At 41.9% G+C, this 27,124-nt stretch overlaps 1 protein-coding gene across 1 annotated transcript in view; it reads left to right on the plus strand.

The window, feature by feature from the left end:
* ANTXRL (ANTXR like) overlaps nt 1-20,836 on the plus strand; it is a 54,106-nt gene extending 33,270 nt beyond the window's left edge. Inside the window, exons 15-18 of the mRNA XM_062496254.1 lie at nt 1,708-1,806; nt 2,811-2,978; nt 4,019-4,099; nt 20,606-20,836. Of these exons, the coding sequence (XP_062352238.1) occupies nt 1,708-1,806; nt 2,811-2,978; nt 4,019-4,099; nt 20,606-20,836 (579 nt within the window). The remainder of the gene's footprint in view (nt 1-1,707; nt 1,807-2,810; nt 2,979-4,018; nt 4,100-20,605) is intronic.
* The last annotated feature ends 6,288 nt before the right edge of the window (nt 20,837-27,124 follow it).

Below are 27,124 nucleotides of genomic sequence, written 5' to 3' on the forward strand. Positions count from 1 at the left end.
TTGCCAGCAGTAAGAGCTGTTAGACATGAACACTTGAAATCTGTATTACATTGCATGGAAGAGGCAGAGTATCTTACATAATACTCATGCTCACAATGAAATCAAATATAAATTAATTAAAAATGCTGATGCAGTTCACTGGGTACTGGTTTAGATGTGGCATGAAATGGGATAGAATGTGTATTTGTTGTACTCTCAAAAAGAAGCTTACTGAAACAACACCAAAGCCAACACTAAACCACAATACCTTCATTGTATATTTATTTCCCTAGTTTAGGATAAAAACAAAATTATGGGAACAAAAAAAAAAAAAAAAGGTAACACAAACACCAAAAAGCCAAACTGCAACAATAAAAAAACCAAACTCAAACTCCCCTTACCTCTTAATGCAAATGTCAACTCTAGTCTTGCCTGGCCATACTAAAGAATTTGTTGGAGACACTGACCTATTGAACTGTAGCTGAGAGACCACATGTCACTGAATAAATGATGCAAATACTTTCCTCCAAGGCATAACTGAAGAGGAAAATACAGACAAACAAAAATTGGTCTTAATAAGTTATTATTTGTCTTTTGGGCTCTTAATTCCTTTTCCATTCCAATAGAAACATGTAGGGCAATTTTGTGAAAATGCCATCTAGTAATGTAACAGTAATTTATGTCTCTCTATAGTACTTGGCTTTCAGTTGATTGTTTGCTTGTTTGCTTAATTAAAAAGTAAGCTCAGGTAGTGTTTCTAGAAACGTACTGAAGAACAGTAGCAGAGAGTATTGTGCATGGCCAGTCCAAAAGCAGCATGCACATCTGTATATCAGTATGAGGTACAGTTATTTGAGGAATGAAGGAAATGTTGTAGGAGGTTTGTTGTGCCCTCTCCTCAGCTGTGTGTGTACTTAGAGTGCCAGGCTGTGACTTTCATGTGCCTCGATGTAGTGTAATGAAATGGAGTCTGAGAAATCCCAGTTACTTCTCTTGGCTCAACATGATAGAGCTGGAGATGTGTTCCTGGGCATGTCGAACCAGAACCATTTGCCAGCTTTAAGTTAGACAAGAACAGAAAAATGAACCTGAAGTTAATTCTTTATTCAGCCTCTCGCATGTTCCAGAAAAATAATCTTCAGTCGTTATGATTGCTCTGGTTCTGATCTCCCTGACAATTGTGAGATGCTCCTGTCTGAACCCTATTCCAAACTGTACAGCTTGAGACAGACTCCACAGACTCCAGCATCAAATAGTGTAGAATAACTGGTTACAGCTGCCATGAGAAAAGGATTTGATGCACATGCTGGAAAACTCAACAATAGTAGCTTTTTTTTTTTCCTCTGTTAGGTGACATTAAGTTCTAAAAGTGCAATTAATAAATAATTTCTTTGGTCTAACTCATCACTGCATTTTCTGCGTAGCACAATGGCAAGCCAATATATGTACAATTCATCTGTACTTTCCTTTTCCTTACAAATCGGTTGGGATTTAGGAGCTCAATGCATATTTGATTAAATAAAAGCAGCCTGGACAGAAATCCTCTCTAATTTCCCTAGTTAAAATTGCAGCTGCAGAGACAAGAGACTTTTTTGTTTTTTGTCAGAAAATAAGCATAACACACAAAGCCAGATATCCAAGGATTGGGCCATAGGATGTTCAGCTATTTTCCACACTTTATGCTTTTTATATGAGAACAGCATTAATGTCTCTCTGTCTTTCCCACAGGACTCAGATGATGAAGATGGATTACCAAAGAAGAAGTGGCCAACCGTGGATGCCTCTTATTATGGAGGTCGAGGTGTTGGTGGGATTAAGAGGATGGAGGTATTTGGTTTATTGTTTAGTGTTGTAAACCCCAGCACATTTAACTGAAAATTGTACCACTATGTTTTCATGGGACTTTTGAAAAGGGGTTTAATCAGGTCTTGTCTACTTACATGGCAAAGTAACAGGCATCAAGCTGCTGTCATTTGCATGAATAATTAAATGAATCTAGCATTAAGAACCTGAGAAATAAAATGAGATAAGCACTAAAAGAAGTTTTAATCTCATGGGTGAAACCCTTTGATGCAGTTGCAACCAGTTCTCTTGTCAGAGGAAATTCAGGCAAAGCTACACTGGTTTTGTGTTTGAGGGTGCTGTCTATGCAGTGCCTGGTTTCTATGGAAGGGGAGGCTTCTCTGCAAGTTCCTGCAGGACTGCAGAGGAAGTATTGCATCTTAATATCCTCAACCATTTTCTTTGGAAGAATTATTTCCTTGATGCTGAGAATGTGTGCTGACTGTGACACCATGGATCATATATTGTTCTTGAATGCACAATCAAGAGCACTTTTCTGCTTGAGCTAAGTCAGAAAAAAATCAGATATTAAGATATTAGATATTGGGAAAAATTTCTTCACTGAAAGAGTGATTAGGAGTTGGAATGGGCTGTCCAGAGAAGGGATGGAATCACCATCCCTGGAAGTGTTGAAAAGGTTTGTGGGTATGGCACTTGAGATCTGGTTTAGTGCTGCTGGCTTAACTCAATCATCTTAGAGCTCTTACCAGCCTTAATGATTCTCATCAGCCCCAGATGCTGAGAATTCCCACAACACCTTAGATTACTGGAATATGCAAAGGCTAGTAGTTCCGGCAGTTTTTGAATGAAACTATTTTATTCTTAAATGCGTATTTCTTATTACAGTGAGAATTTGGTGCTTTCATAAATTTGACTTAATTCCTGGTAGCATTTGGTCATCTGATGGGAACTAGATTAATATCTGTGGAGAGCACCTGCTGGTGGGGACTGCTGAAGTGTCTTCTTACAGTGTGCTCTCCTGACTTCAGGTACGATGGGGAGACAAGGGGTCAACAGAAGAAGGAGCAAAATTGGAAAAACCCAAAAATGCTATTATTAAGTTGCCAGAACAGGAGTATGAGCCTTGGGAACCCAAGCCGAAGAAGCCCCATGTGAGAAAACCGCCTTCCCAGCGAAAATGGTACACTCCAATCAAGGTAATGTGTCCGACCCTCCATTTTACCAAGTCTCTCATGTCATGTAAGATACTATATCCCACTTTCTTTGCTCTTTTGAGAAGAGTAGAGGGTTTGAGCAGAGATCTTCCTCGGCTCACACTATCTTTTCAGGTATTCTTGCAACAGCAGGTCACTTGAATCTTAGGGGAGGGCAGATGCTGTTTTGTGCCACCTCAAAGCAGTGTAGAAAAAGATCAGATAAAGGGCACTGTCCTTGCTTTGACTGCATTGTGCTAAGGGCTTGGGTTGGGATCAAGCTCTGTTTCCCCCTAGCTCAACCAAAAGACAGTAGTGTTTGATTTTTGGGCAAGTCAGTCAGTCTCTCTGTATTTTATTCCTCAGTTCTCCCATGTCATTATAATGTCTTTTAATGTATGTATCCTCACATGGCCCTAAAGGCAGGGAAGAGCTGTTGTCTGTGCTTACAGAGAGGGAAGCTGGAGGGCTAGCACAGTCAAGGCTGCAGCATACCATGCTCATCCCAGGAATCTATGGCCATGTTTCAAAAGAGTGCTTTGGGGGATGAGTTCCCCCATCCCCTGTTTACTCACAGATCAGTTAAACAGTGCTTGAATGTTTCTGGAAATCATCTGTGAATTTTAAAGCCTGCCTATGCAGGTAGTCTCGTGGCTGTTTATCCATGCTTCGGTACACTTCCCATCTGTACTGTACTTTTGATCTGCCTTTTGTAACACCTAAAGTAAGCTCAGCACTTTAAGATAATACCTATCTAATTGTGCCTCTTAAGGGAGTTGTTCACATTAATCTACTGCATCCTCACTGCCTAGTGGGTATTTGGCTTACTGTGTACTGGGTATTAGCCCATTGGGGTTCTTCTGGTTGTCCAGATAAGAAGTGTACGGAGGCCAGGGTGCAGGACCAGTGTGTGCACAGACAGCTTAATACAGAAAAGCTGTACCAACACACTTGTTTAATGTCATGCTATTTTCACCACATTTTTTGGTCGTATCTCGTCCTTTTTTTTTATTAATTTTTTTAAATTTTTTTTTTAATTGCAGGGTAAACTTGATGCGCTCTGGGCTTTGGTTCGACGAGGCTATGACCAAGTCTCTCTTATGAGACCACAGCCAGGGGATAAGGTAAGGCATCTCAAATGCACTGGTATCACTCCTCTGTTAGCAGCAGCAATGCTCGTCCCTCACAATCGGCCCATCTTTTTTTTCCTTAAACTTGTTTTTTTCACATTGCCCTAGAGCTAAAAGCTAAACATTTTTTATGTTTCTTGGATTTAATAATGGAGTTAAATGATCACTTAGAAATCATGAACTGTACAGCAGATGAAAAACAAATCATAGCAAGGTTAATGGAGGACAAGTTGATGTTGAATTGTGTGCAGACACATTTCTCCATGATCTCCTATACATAGGCAAGGAGTATCTCCTGCCTTGATGAAGTCCATTGGCCAAAAGTAGGTCAGGAGTAGACTCCTCCTGGGAGGAAGCAGAGAGTTTGTGCTTTTCAGAGCCACAAAGATGTCTGTGTACTGTCCCTGGGTCACTGGCAATAGCTGAGTTCAGAGTTCTCAGTTTCCCCATGTGAGCCTGGCACTGTTATGATTGTCTCTGCTTTGTTATTCTGAGGGGACAACTCTAAGACTTGATTGCTGCTGTTTTACCATCAAGGTGTTTCTTTCTGCAATGGTTCTTTGTAACATGAGAGCTAAGCAGACACAACAGCATCTTTCTCTCCCCTGTGGGCAGAGTCCATACATTTCATCACCTTGGCTCTCAGGTGAGGGGATTATAGAGTTACAGCAATAGGGTCCATAAAGGGCTTTTTTTGGGGATAGGACTGGTGCAAATGCCCAGGCTTGTTTGCCTGAGTAGTTTTCACACCTAATGACAGACTTTAAAATTGCTCTAATTTGCATCAACTAGGGCTGTAAGTTGCACGTCTCTTGCTTTTGGCAAAATATTGTTACGGCATTTGTCTAGTCATTAACCAAACATGCTGCATCAGTATTTAAAGTTTAATCTCTTCCATTTTTCTTTTGGCACATAAGGAAACTAAGAGAACAAACCCAGCTTCTTACACCACATTGTAAAATGGTCTTAAATTTTTCACAAAATTGCATTTTCAAGGCAGCTGTGCTTGAGACACCTTATTTGCTTTTTAAGCACGATCTAGATCTTCTGAATAGGCTCTTTAGGTCCAGCTGTATTTTGATAGCACTAACATTGTATAATATGAATCTATCCTCTGCCTTTCACTCCCTTGGCTGGGACATTTCTCTCAATGCAGAGCACAACAGAACCTCTGTTAGCCAGCATGGTCAAGAAACATGCAGGGGGCTGGCTCAGAACAGGGATCCTCAGTTCCCTGCCTTCCAATTCTGCTGTGGGGCGAACAAGGGGCTGAAAAGAGCCAATGTAAAACAGCAAGCTGAAGGATTATTGTATCAGGGATAACATAAGAAAAATCAAATGTACATCTGAGAAATAGAGTGGAAAGAATCCTATTGAGCCAGATCCAGTGAAACCATAGAATCATCTCTGTTCCCTGGCCTGTGAAATTAACTAAGGCTGAAGAATATTGAAAGTGAAACAAGAAAAATAACTAGACAGCCTTCAGCTGTTTAAAAAAGTAAAATTATATCACAGGCCTGTATTTCATGGAGAAAACTAGCAACAGAAAGGGGCAAGTTTATTATTTATTCTTTGTGTAGTTTCTCTAGTAGCAGTCTCTCAGTGGATAATTGACTCCTTGCAAGTTATGTTTGTGCTGGGGGATGAGAATAAACCCCCCTGTACGTGCATAAAAGTAAATGTGAGTGTACACACATGTGCAGGCCATCGCTGTGGCTGAAGGGCTGGGAGGTCAGGCCAGTGCTGGCAGTGACCATCTTGGAGCTCTGGCAGCCCCAGGAGCAAAGCCAGACCTCTGCTCACCTCAGCCCAGGCAGGACAAGGTCACTGGGGCAGTGACAGAGTCAGACAAGGGCAGCAGTCAGAGCCTTCAGCCTGGGGCTGGGGACACATGAATGTTCATCCTGCCTTGGTGCATGGGGTCCTTCCAGACTCTGCCGTACAGAGCCCAGGGACTGTGTGATCATCTTGGAACAAGAGGTTGCTTTGGTTTCTGTGGTTTTGAGGGAGCAGGGGAAAGGTGGGGTTCTTGGTGGAGTCCGAGTGCACCTTTTTTAAAATTTATTTTAAGGTAATTTCATAGCTGTCCTGGTTGTTCAGGAAGATGTAGAGCTTAGGAAGTAAAAGGATTACAATTTAACCCTGTTTTGGGAGTGACATTTGGATTCATAACACAGAAAAATCCTATTTCCAGAATCAAAGAAGTTATATCCTTTATATTTTCAGGGATTACCAGAGATAGAGGTTGTTTCCCACTGGAACAAGATTCATTGAAGTTACATTTTCTGAATTTCTCTTTCACAGTTTACCTCTATTTAAAGAAAAAGTTTCCTTTTTCCATTTTTGCTGCTTATGTTCCTGGGCATATATTCCTTTTTGTAGCCATTGGATGAAATTATGAAACCACCTATTTCTGCATAATGAAAATACTCATTATGCAGAAGAGAACATTTGTAGGACAGGGAGGGAAATATTTTTACAAGGCTTTTAGGACAGGGGGAAGATGAAAAGGGATTTATATATATATATATATATATATATATATATATATATATATATATATATATATATATATTTAATTTAAAGCAATCTTTAGAAACACTTTTGAAAAGTGTAAGTTCTTCATCAGTTGAAAATGAATACTATGAATTGGGAGCTTTTCTCCCCCTCAAAAGCCTGAGGAATACTTGTAGAAAAACTTTGATAGTTTTGTTTGGTTTGGTGTATTCACCAATGTATCTGACTTTGTCACAGAAGCAAAGGTCTGTCACACTTTTTGAGACTGTTCAGTGTGTTTCCCCACAACACTGGCCTCTTTGCATCTGCAAACCATGCAGCAACAGCAGTATTGCTATCCCAGATTTTTAAATCATAACTTCTTACCCATTCCTATAATGAAGTAAAGTTAAATATTGCACTGCTTGTATATTTTTGAGTCTTAATGTGGGGAAGGCCATTCCAGGGTGTATGTGAGAACCTTGCATGTGTGCAGTAATATGGGACTGACAGCTTCAAGGGGTTCTGTTGTCCTGTCCTGTGAGTGAGCAGGTCTGCTGTCCCTCCATTTTTCTTCTTTCATCATGGTCCTGTTGCCACTCCCCATCATTCTCTTTTCCTTACCTGTGCCCCACTTGGTCTCCTGCCCTAGACATTGTCTTTCATTTCTTTCTGTGGTTTCATAGGTTGGTCCCCAGCCTCATTACCCTCTTCCTCTCATGCTGCAGGACCTGAGCTCCTGGTAACATCTTGTTCTGGGCTATAGCCTTGCTGCAGAACTGGCTGAAGCTCTGAGAGTTCCTCTGCCCTTGCTCATGTCTTCCATGAACTTATCAAGAAATGGATCTCAGGATGGATGATTCATCAGTATTAGGCAGGATTGTATTAATAAGACTGTATTAATCCTTGTGAAAATCACAGGAGCTTTTTTGGAACTGCCTATTTAAAGAAAACCATCCAAGCACAAGCTCTGGTGCTCCTTCTCCTCTGTGCCCACAGTGTTTTGCTTGGCTCTTCTAGACAGCTCCTCCTCTCAGTCTCCATTCAAGATCATGTCATGGCACCACCACTGAAATTTATTAGTTTGGCAAGTACCCCAGTAAAGGGTCACAGGATCCTGCTCACTTGACTTCCTCAGGTCACCTCTAGCAGGAATTTCTGTTGCATCAGGATGGGACAGCAAGGGATAAACACGCTTAGCTCTACCCCATCATTAGCAGCTAGGCTGTTATTTGTGGCCTGAAGTTTTGCTGAGCTCTCAGACAGCATCAGCAGAGGAGTGAAGTGATGAAAAAAGACTTGTGGCTCTGTGATGGGTTGCTGGGCCTTCTGCCTTGCTGGAATGTACGAAGGTGAAGCCTTCATAGGCATTTGTGCTACTGCTGCAGTGGTGGATCCCTTAGAGCTAGGCTGTTATTCTTCCCACCCCTCCTCAGAAATCTGTCTCATAGGACCAGCAGTCACTCTTGTGGCCCAAGAAAGGGATTGACAGCTCTGAGGTGGGGACACTGCTCATCCAGCCACAGGAGTATGTCAGAGTGCCCACATGTCCTCACTGGGCTCTGTGTTGCTTGAGATTCAGATTTCCTTCGAGACTTTCCCATCACTTTGGTGTCCTTCTGAGCTTGCAGCAGCTGCTGTGAAGGTTGGAGTTTGGGAAATATTAGCTGTCTTGAAATATTTCATACAAACAAACCACAGTAGCTGATAGAGCAGGTTGTCAATAGTCTCTGCAAAAGGTTAAGTTTCAAGCTCTTCCTTGGCCTCACAGTTGAAAAGTGGGCTGTTACCAATAGCAGCAGGTAAAAATGCCCCTGTATATGCAGAGAGGAAGGGGAGGTGCTTTCAATGGTGTTAGCTGCTGCTTTCAGCAATTCCATTCCATTTTGCCTCTCAGCACGTACTGATTGATGCAGGAAATTCTTAGAGGCTCGGTTTACCAAAGTCCTTGACTAAAAACCCAACATTCTTTTCCCCCCACAGGCAGAATGGGTCATTTACTTTAAAGACTTAAAACCTGATCTCATTATTTTCACTGAAAAATTTGTAGCTGCAGCAGGGAATGTAGACTGGATTTTGTTGTCACCATCCCCTTGTATACCCCTGGGACCTGACTTAGAAAAAAATCAATGCCTTAGCAGTACAAACTTAGCAGTACAAACCTGTGGTTTGTACATGCAAAGCCCTTTCCTGGGGAAGGGGACTAGAAGCAGGCTGCTGTACAAAACTCTGAGAACCTTTTTGCCTTTTTCTGTTCCATAAAACTGAGATTAAAAGGCTCAGACAAAAATGTCACAAACTATGAGGTGCTGATCATTTATGAAGCTGGAACTTCTGAATCCTTTCAAATTCTGACCCTTGAGTTACAGTGTGACTTGAAACAGGGCATAGCAGCTGAAATTTTAAACAGCAGCCTCTGAAATGAGGAATATGTGGGTTCCTTATTCTGTGCATCCCTTTCAGAATGATCACTCTTAGTCTGATAGGTTTGTTAAAGCTCAGAAGGTCTGATTACCTTCAGATTTTGAGTGATCACTTGTAATGCTGACCGTGACATCTATGTGCCCTAGTTCTCCTAACAACAAAATAATAATGAGAACAGTGTATTTACCTTCCTTACAGCTGTGAGGTTTAGTGTTCTGCCAGGAACTTGGGACTCTTTAGATGAATGATGAGACACCAAGCTTAAGGACTATTAATGACTAATAATTACTCTCTAGCTGCTGCTTGCAGGTGGTCAGCAGCTTGACTGCAGCCCATGGTGGTGGCAGCACCCTCCTGTCATGCCACTGTGGCTGCCCACGTACTGGTGCTATTTGGAGCTTATTCTAATTACTTCTCTTCAAGACCCAGTAATAACTTTTAATAGGCTTCCCTGCCTCTTGCTTAGAGATGTTGTAAGCACCCGTGTAACAATTGGCAGGGCTGCAGGGGGTGCTGGAAAAGCAGCACTGAGCTCCTTCAGACTGTAGTCATCAGTGGCTGCTGCCTGGTCCTGGGGCCGTTCTACCTTTGCTTTTCACCTTGGTAAACTGCTGAATTAAAGAGATGAAGACGCTGCCCGCTGCAGTAGGTGATCTCACTTTGTCACTTTCAATGAAAATGTGACACACTGAGCTCCCATTTTGCTACTTTCTTTCTTCTCTTCTTTTTTTAAAGGTATCTCTAAGATTCATTCCTGCTTTACCAGACATTGCATGGTGGGGGGAAAGCTCCCTCTCTCTGGTGTGGGACCAATGTCCTAATGCACAGTTCCCAGGATACCATGAGTGCTGCAGCTGGAAACATGTAATCAGTGACTAATGAATTTCCTGTCCTACAAGAAGCCCACATACTGCATTACCTCTCACTTGTGCCAGGATTGTGTTATTTCTCTTGTGGAAGAGGAATTCACAGACTTTGGGGATGGATGCTGCCTGTCTGCACCCAGGTCAAACCAGCAGTCTGTCCATGTCCTTGGCAGCCAGAGGCATGCTCAGGGACAGGAGGATGAGTGCAGGTCCCAGGGCTGGTGTTACTTGGCACGCAACAGGATGAAGAATTGGCCTCGTGGTTGAGGCACTGGCTGTAGCTTACATAAGTTACTTCACTTCCATTGTACTGCAATTGTACAGTGAATAAGTGAGATGAAGAGTAAATTGTAGGAGGTTAAGACTATGTTCCTACTAGTACTTTGAGCACTCAGTAGACAGACTCCGTTAGGTAGACCGGGGACTCTTCTGCTAGTCTTAAAGCGTATGTTCCACTTTCCTGTTTCTCTGATAATTATGATAAAGGAGCAGCTTCATCAGGTCTGATTCTCAGGGGGTTTTTATAGAGAACATGGCTTTGGAATAAGGCCTGGTGTCTTAATCCCTTGTTAACTGGAACTCTGACATGTCTGCATGGGGGGAACAGGCTCTTGTGTTGTTACCAGAGTTTTCCAGGCATCACTTCACTGATGTTCCACAATCCTACAGGGTGTCCAAGGGTCTGACTTGAAGCCTGGAGACTGACTTGGGCCTTAGCAGTACTACCACAGGACAGTGCTGATGGCACCCTCTTTCAAGAGGAAAAGTGCACAAATGCACATGCATTTGCTGGCTAGGACTGCATGTGCAGATCCACAGTTTGCACGTGGACAGGTATATTGCAGCCAGTATGTTTGCTTGTTTCTCAGCAGCACCCTTGGATCAATCTGAACATCACCTGACTGTTTCAGTTGATTTGTTGGGAGCTTCTGCATCCCTCATTGTCTTTGAGTTGGGTAACACTGCAGAAATTAACCTACGCAGCCTTCCTTAATTCTGCTTACATTGCATACTTCTAGTAGTTATGCAGAATGTGCAATGCTGTGACTTTCTGAATGTGTTTAAGCTGCAGAAATAAAAAATACTGTGTAAGAGGGTGTATTCATACTATTATTCACACTAAAATCATTGTACAGAATGATAATTAAAATTCAAAATGTATTGCCTTATTACTTTTCTCAGAGGAGCTGTTGTTCCAGATATCTCTGTCCTTGCAGAAACTATTGTGATTCGTGTTGTTCCAGAAAAAAAACCTAAATCACAGCCTGTCAATATGCAAGTAACAAAAAGTCAGTAGACAACAAGAAGACCTTAGATGTTAGGTCTTAAGATCAACCTAATCTTGCTTTGAACACTCCAGCTTTATATGCCAGTTTTAGTCTGAGATAGGAACAACAGGACTGCAAATGGCTTGTGCTTTCTGCAGCAACACTGGGGTTTCTGCAGCATTTAAAAACTGTTCCAGTTGGTTGGTTGGGAGTTTTTTGGCATGTAAATAAGTCCCTACTTTCCTTCTCCTTTACAGGTTTTTTTCTAGGGCATTTAATTGTCCAAGCAGACAGCTCACTCTTCATTGGCTTATTAAGGAATGGGATACACAGAAACTTGGAAGTGAGGCCTAACAAGGGCAGTGTCCCTTCTTGTAATGCTGGTGGCCAGGCACTCTGAGTTGAGCAAACCTTGCTAAAATGAGAGGTGCTGTATTTGGGTTTTTTTTCTACTGCTGAGGGACAGGCCACTGGCTCTGCTGAGGTGAGAGCAGGGTGTATAATAGAGGTCCTAGGACAGAGCTGGCAGTGGGGTGCTCATGGAAATGAGTAACTTCAAGATGCACAGCTGGTGCTTGATAGCTGCACAGGGGAAACATGGCAGGGATCTATTTGCATAGTGTCTCTAGCATACCTGAAATGGGACAGAGAGTTCCATGTCAGGACTTTGGTACTTGAGTTGCTTTTCTAGTGCATTCATTCTTAGAATGGCATGGTTGTGTGCCAAGACAATCTGCCATTCAATTTAACATAGGAACTTTTGAGGGAGAAGAGGTTTTCTGTGCTTTATCCACATGCCGGCACTGATAATGAACTGTGTGAGTCCCATCCCAGAAGAAGAAAATCCATGTGAGATAAGCACAGGGGAAGCTGAGAACTGTGGATTTACCAACTACTTGCTCTAGGTAGCAGTAGAGCCATTTAAGGGCCTGTTACCCAGAGAAGCATTAGTGATAGTTCTATCTGTTTCCAGGCTCTACACAAAGAGGCAGCCTGTCTGGTGGGCCAGGATCTTACATTTTTGGCTGATGCAATGAAAAATACTAACCATTTCCACCAAAAATCTGAGTTTCCATCATTGTTCTGTACCCTAGTCAGGTGAATAACATTGTGTACACAGTAATCCCAGCTTGCTCCTGAGAGGCAGTCAAATAATTCACCCAGGAAAGCATGATGACACTTAATTGCAGTTTGAGCAAGATCAGTTATGGTCCTTTGTGGCCTAATTTGCTGCTCCGAGCCAGCCACCAATACCTCAAGGCTGAGACTGTTGCACCCAGCCAATGTTTGTTGCTTTTGTTGCTGTGCTCCAAGGCCCTCCCCATTCTAGGAGATGGACAAATGCAATGTCCTTTTCCCTGAAAACACCAAAGGAAAGAGGAAAATCTTTTGCAAACCAATCGGTGTTGTTTTTTTTTCTTGAACCACATTCTAGTCTGGTCAGCATTCAAATGTGGAAATGTGTGGTGCTGTGGTAAAAACAAGGGATGTGAGTCACAAGTCCTCAACTTGTAAATACCATTCCCACCCCCTCCTGCATAACCTTGAGTAGATGCCATGAGCTGATGGTGGCTCTCCTTTCTTCCTTCACTCTGGGACCCTCATCCATAAAAGCTGTCAGGAACGAGGAAGGCGGTAAATCACACATGAATGCAGGTTTAGGTTAAGGTTTTTTTCTGAGGTTTGGGTGGGATCTGGTCTGGCGCGATGGCACTTTGAGATTGGTACTGAATGTAAAGTGGACCTGATAGACCTTAACTTTGCTTATGCCCAGTGTTACTCTTTTTTGTTCCCTTTGTCACTTCAGCTTTTTTAGGGCTCAGAATCGACAGGCTGTGTTATGGATCTGCACTGTGCATTACTCTAGCCACAGCCTCAGCAAGGTCCAAGACATGTGATGTTTTGTGCATTCCTGCAAGATATCTTGTGACTCTGGCCATTCCTTCAGGAGATGTCTGCAGCCCATTGCTGCATGTCCTTGCTGAGGCATGGCTGGAAGCAGCATGCAATTTCCTGCTGAGTGGAGTGTGATGCGTATTATTTGAGTAGCCCTGCCTTCAGTAGTGGGGTGGGTTCTTCATGTCTCTCTTTCCTTGTGTGCCTAAGCTGAAAAAGTGGTGTCAGGCATGAGAGAGCTGGATGGTGGGGATGTGTTCAGTGAAGTTTATTTTGCTGAAGGGTACTGCTCCTAGCTTAAAAGTCTGATTTCCCTGGCTGAGCTATCCCTCCCTCAGATTCCTTATTATGCCACTTTCTCCAGTGTTAAATTGGAAGTTGCCCCCTTGCCTTCAGTGTATTCCTGCACTGGTCTTCACCCTCGCTGAGCAGACTGCTCCCAGAAGACCCATGGCTTGTTTCAAGCAGCACTGTACACAGCTGGGACTGGGGAATAGTGTCTGCAGATGTGTGTCCGGGAAAACTATGAGTACCTGATTGTTTTTAACTCTCAGTATTCTGATAAAAGAAACTACAGTATCCTGGGATACTGCAGCTATTAATCTTACCGCAAAACAGCTCCTGTTTTAATTGCCTAGTAGAATTGAACACTGTTTTCCCTAATACTGTCTTTATTTTGATTTAAAACTGTTCCCTTAGATGTGTGTATATTTTTTTTTCATGTTAGTAGAATTAGCTGAAGTTGAAAATATACCCTTGAAAAAGTCTCAATTTTTTCAATTTTTGTTTAGAAATGTTTTTTTTGCCTGAAACTGAATGATTATTTGAAATAGACAATACATATTTCAAGCCTGAATTAGACTTATTTTGACAATCTTGTTTTACCTGAGAAATGAAGACTTTTGGTTGCTGATGACTTTTCCTTTGGCCAACAAGTGAACTGAAAGATGAGTTTTATTGTTGTTGTTACATGCAATGCATGCCATGGGTCTATTTGTGAATTTGCCCTGGCAACCCACCTCCCTTGGTCCATTGGGGATCCCTGGATGGGATTATCGCACATTTAATATCAAAAGAAGAGCTCCTGTGCTCTCTCATCTTCTCCCCTCCCCATAAATCCTATTTTCTCAACTGTTTGGCCCCCACAGCCAGGATGTCTGAGGGCATATTGGACTTCTGAAGGATTTTTTTCTCCCAGCTTATTTACAAACAAGGCTGGTCCCACTTTGCCTCTATGAGAGCTTTTTGGGCAGCGATGTCAGCCATGCCTCGGCCAAGACAATAGGTTTTGTCCTGAATGTGTCAGCAGCCCATGGAATTGCTTTGCTCTGTGTCACTGTCACCATGTGCTCATCTCCCAGCCCATGTGCAGGATCTCATTGTTTGGGACTTCAGAGTTTGTGAGGCAGGGATTAACTTCTGTGCTGTGTCTCCATGGTGCTGCTCCAGTGAGCCAGGGTTTGTGGGTGGTTTAATTTGGTTGCTGAAAAGAGAAAAAGCAGATATTTACTTATAAGAGCATTTTTGTGGACTTTGTGAAGGAGTCACATGTGCCTCTGCTGCTTTTAAATATCACTGCCTCTTCCTGGGTCAGGATATGTGTCCTGTTTAAACTTGGGTTGCCTCCCACATCTTAAAGTTCAGTCTAATTCCTTTTGCAATGAGCAGAACTTTGGGTGAGCCCAGTAGGCTACACCTCTTGGTAGCATCACCTTACTCATGCTGTGCTGTAAACAGAGTTTTCTGCTGCTGCTAGGATCATCCTTGTGCATTTGCATTATCATTTTGTAATCTTCTATTTGAATTTATCTGATGTGCCAAAGAGCATTACACAGTCCTCACTGTTGCAATGAGTAATTCACAACGCACAATGCAGTGATTTCCTTCCCCCAAAATAACTCCATCATAGAAAGGAGGAAGCAAAAGTGATAGGAGTTTATGTAGGAAGAGGCCAGATAATATACTGGGAAAAGAATGGGCTGAACTTATTTTCCTTTTCTAAAGCAACGCGAAAGGGAATAGTTACATTCTCATTGCTGGACACTGCCACTTTGCTGGACTTTACTTTAAAACCCTATTCTCTTCAGTCAACCCCATTTTCTCTTATCTCTTCATAGTTTTGGATTACCATCATTATAGGCGCCAATGCTGAGCTGCCAAATAGCTTCCCAGAAAATTGTGTACAAGAGGGGACTTATATGTATGAGAGTCAGGTTATCATGCAAGCAAATATTTTAACTTGATGATATTTAATGTTTTGATTTGAATCCTGATAACTTTAAATGATTACATATAAAAATTAATGACAATTTCATAAAATAATTGTTAATGATTAATGAAATAATCACCACATAATTAATTTTTATTATTATAATTTAATAATTAAATAATATAATTGGAAAATAATTATAAATTACATATTTATTAACCTGAAAAAGTGATCAGTCACCAAATTGGTGATATGGGAATATTTGGCACTTCCAATACTTTTGTTTTTCAGCACAAGAACGATATCACAGTCCCAAATGTAAGAACAGGAGTTAGTAAAAGTTCCTTGTATGTGCCTGAAAACCAGGCAGCCTTGGGTTTTATGTGACAAACTGTTTCAGCAGCTCACTAATTTCTAGCCTGTATGCTGCAGGGTAATCAGTGCAATTCCCAGGAAATCCATGAAGGTTTTAATGAGCCATGACATGTTGAGCGCACAGTCAGCATCAGGCAATGCAGTGAGAGGAAGCTTTTGGCAAAGGCTGATGCACATAGATCCTGGCTCCTGAGGAGCCAGCTGCTAATCCTGACACTTGCCCAGGGAACTCAAATACTGGGAGCTCTGTACCACCTTGCTTCATCTCTTTCACTGTACAGGTGTTGTATCCAAAATCTACCTCTGATAAATAAATTTGCTAGATGAGTTTCCCACACTGGCTGGTTTAGGATATTCTGTGTAGGTATTTCTGCTAGAACACTCTTGTTCTTTATTAGGAGACAGGGTAATTCCTAATTTTGCCAAGATTCAATTTTTCCAAAAGTCACTGATCTTAAGGGTGTACATCTCATTGTTTCCTGGGTGTGTGGATCAAAGCCTTCACTTAGCTAAAGTAATAATGTTTTTTTGTATATGCTCCCTCTTGTGATTTTGTAAGTAGCTTAAAATCTGAATCTCTTCTTTTGAGATTTAGAGCTACATTTTTATACTGAACTATTGAGAGATATTTAGGAAGTGAAGCTAAATGCTGATGAGCCACGTCCATAGCAAGCTGGCAGACTCATCCCAATAACATAGATAAACAAAATTGGTGTGAGAGCCCAAGGAAATCATGCTCATTTTGGATTTCAGCATCCTAAATAATACTTACATTTAAAATTAATAAATAATAATTTAATACTTCCTTACTGGGAGCAACTTCATTTTCGATTTGGTGGTCTAGTGTTTTGAATAGCTATGCTCAATTTTTAAAAGACTTGATTTATTTTAATCTATCCTAAAACGCAAGTATCATATTCTTACAAGGTCAAAGACATGAAAATTTCAGTAAACTAAGTGAATCTAATTTCTTTTTCAGTCAAATATCTACCTCTGCAAATCCAAATTGCAGCACTGGGACTCTGTAAGCCAAACCAAGAGGGAATGGAAAATCAAGCAAAATTTATAACAGGAAGGATGTCTTTTATTAGGTCAACTAATGCAGCTAAAAATAAGAAACAGGCATACTTTTGTATACACAAATACTGACATGTACAGAGATGAAACTGGATTTGATATTTGTTAAACACCAGTGCTTGTATTAAAATGAAGAGAGGAAAGGGACAGCTACTGGCAGATAGCCTGGATTTTTAAAATTCTTTTTGCTTAAGTGCTGCTAGTATCATGGGTGAACAGACTTGCCCATGGCACTCTTTGAATTGCCTGGATTCTTTTAACAATCATTTCTGTCAATTGAAAACTTGCTGAGTAGTAGTTAAAAATTTTGGGGAAGTGAGTGCTGGGGAATGATGTAGTGAGCACTATGATGAAGGTAGCCCAGCAACATGATGTAGTGGCTTTCAGGAGGTTCCTGCCTTCCTCCCTCCCACCTTCCCCCTGAAACCACACACAACAACACATCCTAGGTGGTCGAGGAGACTTTGCCTAGACGTACAAAGTGCCTGAATTGCACATGTGATTGTTACCCTGGGATAAAAGCTGGAGTCGGGACAAGGGCAGATCCCACTGCTTCAGGATTTGTACATTTTGAAAAGCCAATTTGGCTAGCAGCATAACAAGAGCCTAACAAGTGGATGGACATATGGGGAGGCAAAATAATTGTGCATTAGGAAGAGGGTGCAGATGTGAGCTGAAGTAAGGGCGTACCTCCATATGGCCCAGTGCTGCCCTTCAGTTGGTGCCTGAATGACAGCACGCCGTGCGGGTCGCTCCGTCTGAGCGCGGCCGCTTGGGGAGCGGGGCCCCAGCCACACAGACCTGCATCCACGCACATCATCTGCCTCCAGAGCACAACAAAGCAGCCACCGACAGCTGCTGTGCCTGAGAGCATCCTGGCATTGCTGCACCTTCCCTGAAACTCTGCTTCTGGAAAAATACATACATCGTTACCACTACTGAAGTGGTGGTGGTTTCTTAATTCCTGTTAATCTGCTGTGCAGGAAGAGAAGAGATAAGTGTGCGGGATACCTAATCTCTGTCTGTGTTCCCAGGGTTTAAAAGCCTTTACGTGCCTTTGGAGAGGAAATGACTTAATTCTATCAAAGAGAATATTAAAAATCCTGTGGTTAGCATGTTTATTTGAGAAACATCATGGATTTTTTTATAAACTAAACTAAACCCCCAGAGGGATGTGCATTTTAGGTAGGATAACAGTGGGACTCTGTTATTAGGAAACTGTGATGTGTGGAGGGCTTTACTCTTCAACCTAGAAATCCTTTGACAAAACAAACTTGGTAAGTCCAAACTATCACTTATGATTTATTATCATTTGTTCTTCCCTTTCCCTTTTCAGCTGTTAATCCTGACACTGGCTTAGAGTTCGGCCTCATTTTATCAATGGCTGCTTGAAGAGCTCAGAAGGATTTGCTCCAGTATTCACTAGAAGTCTTTGATATATGAGATTGTAGGCTAACACTGATAATCTTTTGTGAGGAAGTGTCACAATACATACATCGATCATCCAAGCCTCTATCTGTCAGACTCTCCTAACTCAACCGTATTTTTCATGACACAATGCAGCGCATGGCCTTTAAATTACCCATCTGTCTGACAAATCAGTGAGTGTGGCAGAAACTGGCAGCAGTTTGACGTCGCCTATCACTTCAACTGAAGTGAAAGTAATGCAAACAGATTTATGGGATCCCCTTTGATTATAGACTATGAATATATTTAGAATTGATGTTTGTGAGAGAGACACAACAGAGGGGCAGGGAAGGCTTGTAGGCAAAAGGACTACTGTTGGGTTTGCAGTTTTGCATTTACTATGAGGGAGATTGTTCTGTCCTAAATTTTTCCCTCCCCATATGGTGCATCTCATCTGAGCACCTCTGACCTTTTTTCTTTTTTTTTCTTTCACCCTTAGTGATTATTTAGCTGCTCTAAATTCATAACTTTACAAAAATCAAGGCTGAGCTTTCTTAAATGAATTTGATGAACAGCTGTTAAATGTATCTGTAACATTCATTGCATGTCAGTTAATACTGCTGAATTTCCAAGTAGGCTCTGAATACAGTGGAGCACAGCAGAAGACAAGTATCTGGAAAGGGTGGCTGCTTGCTGTAATGCTGGTGAGCACTTGAGTTCAGTGATGGAGTAGAGCAAAGCATTGACTTGGTTTTATTTTATTTTTTTTTTTTGATCCAATGGTTTATCTTTGCAGAAGTAACCAAGACCTTGCCTTTTGCCTCCATGCAGAGTCTCTGGCCCCAGTATAGTATTGCTATGAACCTGGTTCATTACCAAAGTCTGGCGTAGCAAGCCTGGATTTTTAGGAAGAGAATTTTATCCTGCTCATTGATGCTGTTTAAGTGTAGTGGTGAATTGTGATGCTGAAAGCTGGGACAGAGAACCACTGAGTGTGTCTCATGTGCAGGCAACAAAATGCCCATTCAAACAACTGCTGTCTGCAGCTGAGCTCTGGAAGCCCAGAGCTATTCAGTCCAAGTAAGTGGTAGGGTGGTACCCTTTGGGTTTCAGTACATTTGTAAAACCATTTTCCAACCTCTGGAGTTTACACAAGCTTCTTTTGAAATGCTGCTTGCCTTTCTTCACAGAAGCCATAGACTTAAGTATCCCCCTCTTTTTAAAGAAATTGTTTCCATGAACAAAGGTGCAGGCATTGGAAGTCACTCAACAAAACAGTCATGCTTCTGCTGTGATGGCTTTTGCCTTGTTTTCTGAGGAAACTGATTTGTGAGTTTGTTACAGATAGTCAGCCCATCCTCTAAACACCTTCAGAGTTTTCTCATGCCCGGCAGCACTGAGCCAAGAGAATCTGTGGCTGATACAAGTTTTTGTATTCCTGCTGCCACGGCCATTGGTAGCTGGGAAGGATAGTGATCTACAGCTGCTTTGAGATAAGTTTTCTGTATTTGGAATCTTTCTCCTGAATTCACTCAGACAATGTTGTCATAACCTCAGGCTGAATTTACTTTATTGATTCCAGCAGCCAATCTATCTGAGGTGCCTTCCTGAGGTTGCCATGTAGCTTTTGCATTACCTAGGAGCCTCTGGCTGCTTCCCACAGGAGAGGCTAGGTGGTCTTTGGGGTCTGTCTCTCCCTCTCTCTTCCTGTCTCCAACTTGATTAGTGGGAACCTCTGCAAAGCTTTATTTTGGCTAAAGGAAACCCTCACATATTTGCATTTAGCCCCTAGTTGACTAGAACATCCCCTGTGCTCGTTTTTTTTTATCAAATCCAAGATACTCCTGTTTTAAAATTTCTACACAGAGTGCTCCCATCCTGCAGTGCTGCCTGCCTGAATCCATCCTGAAAGCACACTCATTGGAGAGCCCTCTGTGCAAGTCCCAAACCTTGTAGGTGTTTCTGAAGGGAGCAACATCTGCACTGGAGCACAGAAGGCACATGTACTATCCCAGTGTAATGCTCAAAGCATAGACATCAGCCAGGCTAGGATCACTATGAAAACTAGAGCTACAGATTGCATTGATGTGGCTGATGTTGTTGCTCTGGTATAATCCTGTATGAATTTTTTTCAAGCACAGCTTTGCCGTCAGGGATCCCACCAAGGCAAGCACAATTTGTGTGGAGCTGTTGCTTTAGGCATGTTCTGCTCTAGTAGCAGAGCAGAGAGTACATTTGAGCACAGCGCCAATGTGGTCCCTTTTGGTTTAAGCCAGTCCTAGTCTATTTTCTACAGGCAATAGCTCTGAAAATCAAGGGAAGTATGAGCTTTAGTACAGCATGGTTTGAATATAAATTCTAGGACCCAGTCATTGATATTGGATTAAATGTAGCCTGGCCTCTCTGCTTATAGTGCCTTTGACTAACTAGCTGCTAAGTCAAAATACCTGCTTTATAATAATGAATTTTTCTTCACCTCTAGGGAAGATGCATAAACTTCACCCGTGTGAAATCAGATGGAACCTCTGCCCCTTACAGCCCACCACCGAAGCTGCCAGTGCGTGACCATGCTCCCCTCAACAATGCTCCAAGGAATCCTGCCTCTCCTGTGTCTCTGCAGCCTCCTTCCAGGCAGCCACCTCCTGGACCACCTCCATCCCGAGCCCCTCCTGGACCTCCTCCTTCACGCCCACCGCCACAGCCCATGGCTTAAGAGTGCAGCAAAACCTGATTGACACAACACGTCTCTTTGCTGAACACAGCATATTTATTGAGTATTGGTTTACAGTTAAAGATATTGAATTTGTTGCTGGTCAGCAAAAAGGAAGAAAAAAAGAAAAAAAAAAGGAAAAAATATTGCCAGGTGTCAATTTTAATGTATGAATATATTTATACCACACGTGCTGAGTAAACATTCAGTGGAAAGATTCAGAGCTATGGGGTATAGAAACAAACCAAAATTATCATCTAGATACAGTAGCAGCTTTTGCGTGTATACATTTGAGCATCTATTTAGACATGACAGTTGTCTGACCTGGTATGTCAGATCATTCATTAATAACTTTAGCCAGTACTCGTGCATCTGTGGCTTTGATCGCTGCCACCTACAAGTTGGTTCAATATAGTTCATTGAGGAATTTGCTTTCTTTTCCCCAACAGTACTGCATCCAGATGTTAATATGAATCAACAATTGCAAAGATAACTTTCCGCCTTTGGTTCTGCAGGTGGAATTTCTATGGAAGTTTTAAGAAGCCTGTAACAGTAATGAGGTAACATGAGAATGTGTGCCAATGATCTAGCACAATAATCTATCATAGAAGAGGGATAATCTTTTCCCCTGGAAAAATCAGTTTTGAGCCTGCTATCTCTGCATATGTTTAGATATGGTTACATAGGCTAACCACTGAAGGTGAGATACTCTATCTAGAAATCCAGACTTTGTACAAGACTTAGGTTCATATTTGTCCAAAGTTCAGAGGAATTTTGAGAAAAAATATTTTGGCTTGGTGTTTAGTTTTCATTTACTGAAAGAGTAGTCCAAAATAAAGCAAACATAGAATTTGAGCATAGATGCTGTAGTAAGCAAACAGAATGTGTTGTTTATATCAGCAGCATTGAGGGACTGATTCTATTGCTATTTGACTGGATAAATTTCCTTTTGACCTTACTGCCAAGAAGAATTCAATCCTTTTGTGATTCAAACATCAATTCCTCTTTGAACAGCTCTTTCTTTAGACGGTTCAGATTCCACTAATATGTAACCCTGCAGTTTACCTGTGGCTGAGAGCTTGGCTGCTCTCCCATGACCTCAGTTCTGGGTGTCATCAAGAGTGATGTGAGTGCCCACACAGAGGTGGGAATTTATGACGCGGGACTGTGGTTCAGCCCATGGTTAGTGTTCACTGAGCAATACCTGAGTGGGTTGTGCCCAGAGCATTCCCTAGTGAATCAAAATAACACCTGAGCTTGCTTTTTCTCCAGCACTATATATCGTATTGGAGAGGGAACCTATGCTGGTCCTCTTTGGCACTGGCTGTGTTTTTACGATAGCTGTAGAAATAATGATATGTTGCATTATGACACAGCATTATACCTATTTCTCCATCTGTGTGTGGGTGTGTAACACATCATAGTAGTTATTGGCACATAAGTCTGAGATAAAACACTAACTGTATTGTGCAGTTGCTCCAGATCTAAGACCTCTTCATGCAATTGTTACAGGCATAAAAAGTTTTACTGGTACAAACAGAAATCAAGCTCAATGTTTCCAGCGGAAGGCCCACTTGCAGAACACCACTAAGCTCTCATCACTCTATGCTGATCACTGTGCCATGCCATGTGTATGCAGCTGAGGCTGTAAAACATAACTCAGAAGAACCACAGAGCCTCTTTCTCCTCTTGCACTGCTCTGCTCTCTTGAGCTTAGCTCTTACCTCATGTATATTGGTGCAGGTAGTGGAATCATGGTTGTGAGTGCTAGCTGGCCTTGGAGTTGTTCCAAATTCAGGCCAGAGCCAGCAAAGCACCTCTGCATGTGTTAAAATGTCCTGCAGGTCAAGAGAAACTTCCTTATGCCCAAGTACTTTGCTGACCTGTGACTTCATTGTGATCAGAAAGGAGAATTGGGATGCATTCAACCCTATCTTCATTCTTTTTAGATGCTTGAATAGGGTCTGCATAATTTGGTTTATGAGAACGGACTTCTGTTTGGAGGGGAAAGAAGAGTTTGTATGTGTGTGTGTGTGTGCGCCTGTGCTTGTGTGTGGGAACTATGTAGGGTTTTGTTTGGTTTCTCTTGCTTTACAGAAATTGCTTGAGAGTTGCACTCCTATGTATAGAAAGGCCTTTTTCAGCCAGTGTGACACAGAATCATCACTTATCTCTGTTTCTTTCAGTTGAAAGGTGAAACTAAAATAAGTCCTATTTTCCACTGCAGTTCTGGTGAAACTCTGTTTTAACCCCAGTGAAAGGAACTGGATGACTACAGTGAGAGAGCAGGGGGAAGGTGCTTCACAAGCAGAGATCATTGATGGGCATTATGCTGGTAATAAGGAAACCCTGAAATAACCTTGCTGGGTCTAAGACCATTTGTAATGTGTATGTACAGTGAACCTAACAGCTTCTTATGTTCGTTGTATAAGAATAATTAGCTAGCAAATGCTAACTAGAAATGGCAGAGGACAATAAAACTGATTCCCATACCAGGACAAAACAGGGTATTAGAGCTTTAATGTGGGGTTGCTACAGACCCCTGCTCTGTAGATGCCAAGTCTCTTATCAGCAGACAGCAGTGAGATTGAAGCAGTGATGTGGTAGGTCAAGACTCAACTTTAGCTAATGAAAAAGCCTGGCAGCCAGATTTTATCTTGTCTTGCACCTGTACCGATCTTGGGAGGGGTGAGCAGAGTGAGTAGAGTTGATGATTTGCCCTCATGTTAATGTTGAGATTAGACTCACTACCAGTCACAGTGGAGGTGTTGGCTTAGGCAGGGCTTCTCATAGTCACACATCCAACATGCCTGTTGTTTGCAGTTGAGAAGCTATTCTTTGCTGGAATAGGCAGTCTTGCAAAGACAACACACGCTAACAATTGTGCACAACTTGGAAGTGCAATAGGAACAGAACCAGCTTAGGCTTTGCCAAATCCCAGGTGAATGGATTCATGGATGATAAAGCAGGAACCACCATGGTTCTCCATATTTGAAAATTAGGTTTGGCATTAATGGGGTTTCCTGCATTCACTGTAAAAAAACCTAAGCATTTGGTGTATAACTCAAGTTTTGGCTGCAGCCTTTGTGACAGGAGCACTGCAGATTTAGTTTGCTGGTAAAGCAGGAAGAGAAAATGAACTTTTTTGCCTTAAACTGAATTTCCTTTGCAAAAGTGGGAGCAGTGAATATGCTGCACTGGCTAGAGAAAGCCTTTTGGTTGTATAGAAATGCACCCATTTGCAGTGATCTCAGGCACTGTAACAGCACAGGAAGAGAAACTAGTTGCTATTTTGTTGTCTGTTGCACTTGATCCTTACCTGGAATAAATCAAAACAGACCAACTGAAATCAAGGCAATAATATCGGCATCCATCAGCTGAGAAATATCTGAAAATAAATGAAGGGAAAAAAAATCCCTCTATTTGGCTTGCTGTTTCAATGTTTGTTTTGGCATTCGTGTGTATGTCAATTGTGATTACAGTAGTTACACTGCTAAGAAATGTTCTCATGTGGGATGATCCCCATGTATTTTCCAGTATATAGCATCATTTGACACTTTCAAAAAGAGAATATCTAATGCTTCCCCAAATCCTAGAGGAAAATGTGGATTCAGGACACCTTGGTCTCACACTTGGTACAGATGTGAAATGACACAAGGTGCAAAGCAGCAGGGAGGAAAACTCTGTGTTTAAACCTGATGCAGTACCACATTGATCAAAGCATATTTATGGCCATCATCTTTCAAGCTCAGTGCATGTGTTGCCATCTGTGGGAGTAGCCTGCAGAGCAGACGGTGCTAAATAGAAAAAGAAAAAAAAAATAAAAGAAAGGAAAATAATCAGCTTCTCATGTGAAAGAGCAAGCATAACAATGAATGACATTATTTCATGAACTGTACCAGTTCAAATGCACGTGCACCTGGTGCTCCTAATGCTTTTTTAGTCCTGTTGGTCTTTGGACAACATGATCAGTAATACGCTTTCTCTCTTTAATCATTTGCTGTTTTTGTTGTTGTTACTTGGGTTTTTTGTGGTTTGTTTGGGATTTTTTTATAAAGAAACATTTCACTGAGAAAACAGCCCTACTTCTGTAAATATAGAGTTTAATTTGGAGGAGACAGCACACTTCTGGATGTTACTGCTGGACAGTTATTTATTAAAAGGGGCTCAAGGTGAATAAATAGAGGTGGCTCAGGATACATGCATTCAAGTGTGATAATGCAGTATAGCATTTTCAGTTCTCTGTAGTTTTGGGGCAAGGGGAATTTTTGGGTCATCCTAGTTTTTTTAGAGGTTTGTTACTGATATACATTTGAATAATGCAATAGAGATTTCTAACATGTAACAGTGCTTGAACAAATGTGTAGATTGCAGTAGAGTTTTCATATGGGAGATGAGGAGAAGAGTAGTGAGGGGAAATGTTTTAGCTTTTAGGGGGGAAATGTACTGTATTCAATTTTTTTAATTTTTCATTTGTTTAGAAAGATCTAGTGTTTTCAGAAACGGTGGGGATGTGGGCTGATCCACAGCTGGGGCATGGAGATGAAGGACAGTGGAAGCAGTAAGGTTTTTTGAGGGATAAAGAATCTTTACATGGTGGTGTGGGTTTTTTACTGGTACATGTGGTACAAATTTCTGTATCTGACATGCTGCTTCCATATTATAATCGTGTATCTTTATGCATTTTAGTCACATGCTCCGTTTTTCTGAGAAAACCTTGCAAATGTAATGCCTGCATGCAGATGTGGGAGATGTAGCCAAAATATTGTAATCCAACATAATGTAGTCTTAATGGCTTCAGAATCAACAATAAAAGTGCTTACTGGTTAAACACTACAAAGAATCTCATTGCAGGGTCATTTTAAGAGGTGATGAACTTCTCTGTATCTTCTTTCTAATCAGCTCAGCCACCTGATGGTCAGGAGCATAACGTGGAATTAACACCCTTGAGTTGCTACTAATTGAATTACAGACAAGAGTATGTTCTGTGCCTCAGTTTCATGTTTCTAGGCCAAGAATTTTGATCTTTGTCTAATTCAAAGGTTAGCCATTGTGTTTTGAAACCAGGTAGAAATGCTGAATAAATTCAACTGGAGTCAGGGCTCAGATATTTATTAACACATGGGGCAGAGCCTGCTGCTATCTTAAAGAGTCATAGAACATATAGACATAAAGTAAAATCCATGCAAGATAAAATGCCAGAGCTCAAGACAAAGAGAAATTCCATGGGAAATCCTACATCTCTGAAAACACTGGAGTCACCAGGCTTCAGACAGAGCTACAGATTTTCAGTCCCTCCCTGCTCCTAATGTTTCCTGTGTTTCTGTTCCAGCCCATTGAGGACTGGGGTGGAGGGCTGGTGGACATAAGGCAGGCAAGAAGGTCAACAGGGGAAGACCACAAAAATCTCCCACCCAAGCAGGGTGCAATTATGGGTAATCAAGGTTGCTGCAAAGCTGCCGAGCAGTGCTCTGCACTCGGTGTGCCCAGCATGGCAGCCACAGCCCTGCGTGCAAGGGGAAAGGAAGCTGGTCTTTGCACACACATAATCCCCTGAGTAAAAGTGAGCCTCATCTACAAAAAATGGCAGGCACCAAATTTTGGGGGTCTGGTAGCCACGTGAACTCATTGCAGCAAAGCAGGTGGGAGCTGCACGCTGGCTGAGCCAGGCAGGCACTGCCCTCTCTGCTGCTAATGGGAATTGAAATCCTCAGCCTGGAGCTGTGCTGTTCCCTCGTGCAGGCAGGGGCTCTGACAAAAAGCCTGGCTTCTTTCACTCTGCGCCCCAAGCTGGCAAGACAATAGTCACCCAGTATGGTTTTGTGGCCTTCGCTCTTTTTTGTTCTTCCATCTGCTTCTTACTCAAAAAACAGGCTTGGAAGAGATCAGATAAACAAAAGTGGTCCTGCAGCCAAGGCTCTGGGCACTTTTATTCTGCATTAACAGAAACCCTACATTGACTGCAGCTGTGGCTGCTTAGGTTTATGCATGCCTGAGACAACAAAATTCAGATTTGACCAGAACTTTCCCAGAGACTGGGAATGTGCAGATCCAGGTCTGTGGTTATGGAATTGTCTAGAAATAGCTTCTAGTGATTATTTAGAATCTTTCATCAAATGTACTTCACAGTCTCAGGAGTGGCATTTATATGTTCACATACACCAACCTCTACCCTATCTGGCTGCATGGAAGTCAGCAACAAGAATTTTTTTGGCTTCAGCAACCTGAGCCAGGAACGGAAAAAATGTTCTTTCCCTCTCTCCTCTCATTCCTTAAGAAACCACAAGCAGA

The sequence above is a fragment of the Cinclus cinclus genome, chromosome 7 (assembly GCF_963662255.1).
Source record: "Cinclus cinclus chromosome 7, bCinCin1.1, whole genome shotgun sequence".
NCBI lineage: Eukaryota > Metazoa > Chordata > Aves > Passeriformes > Cinclidae > Cinclus > Cinclus cinclus.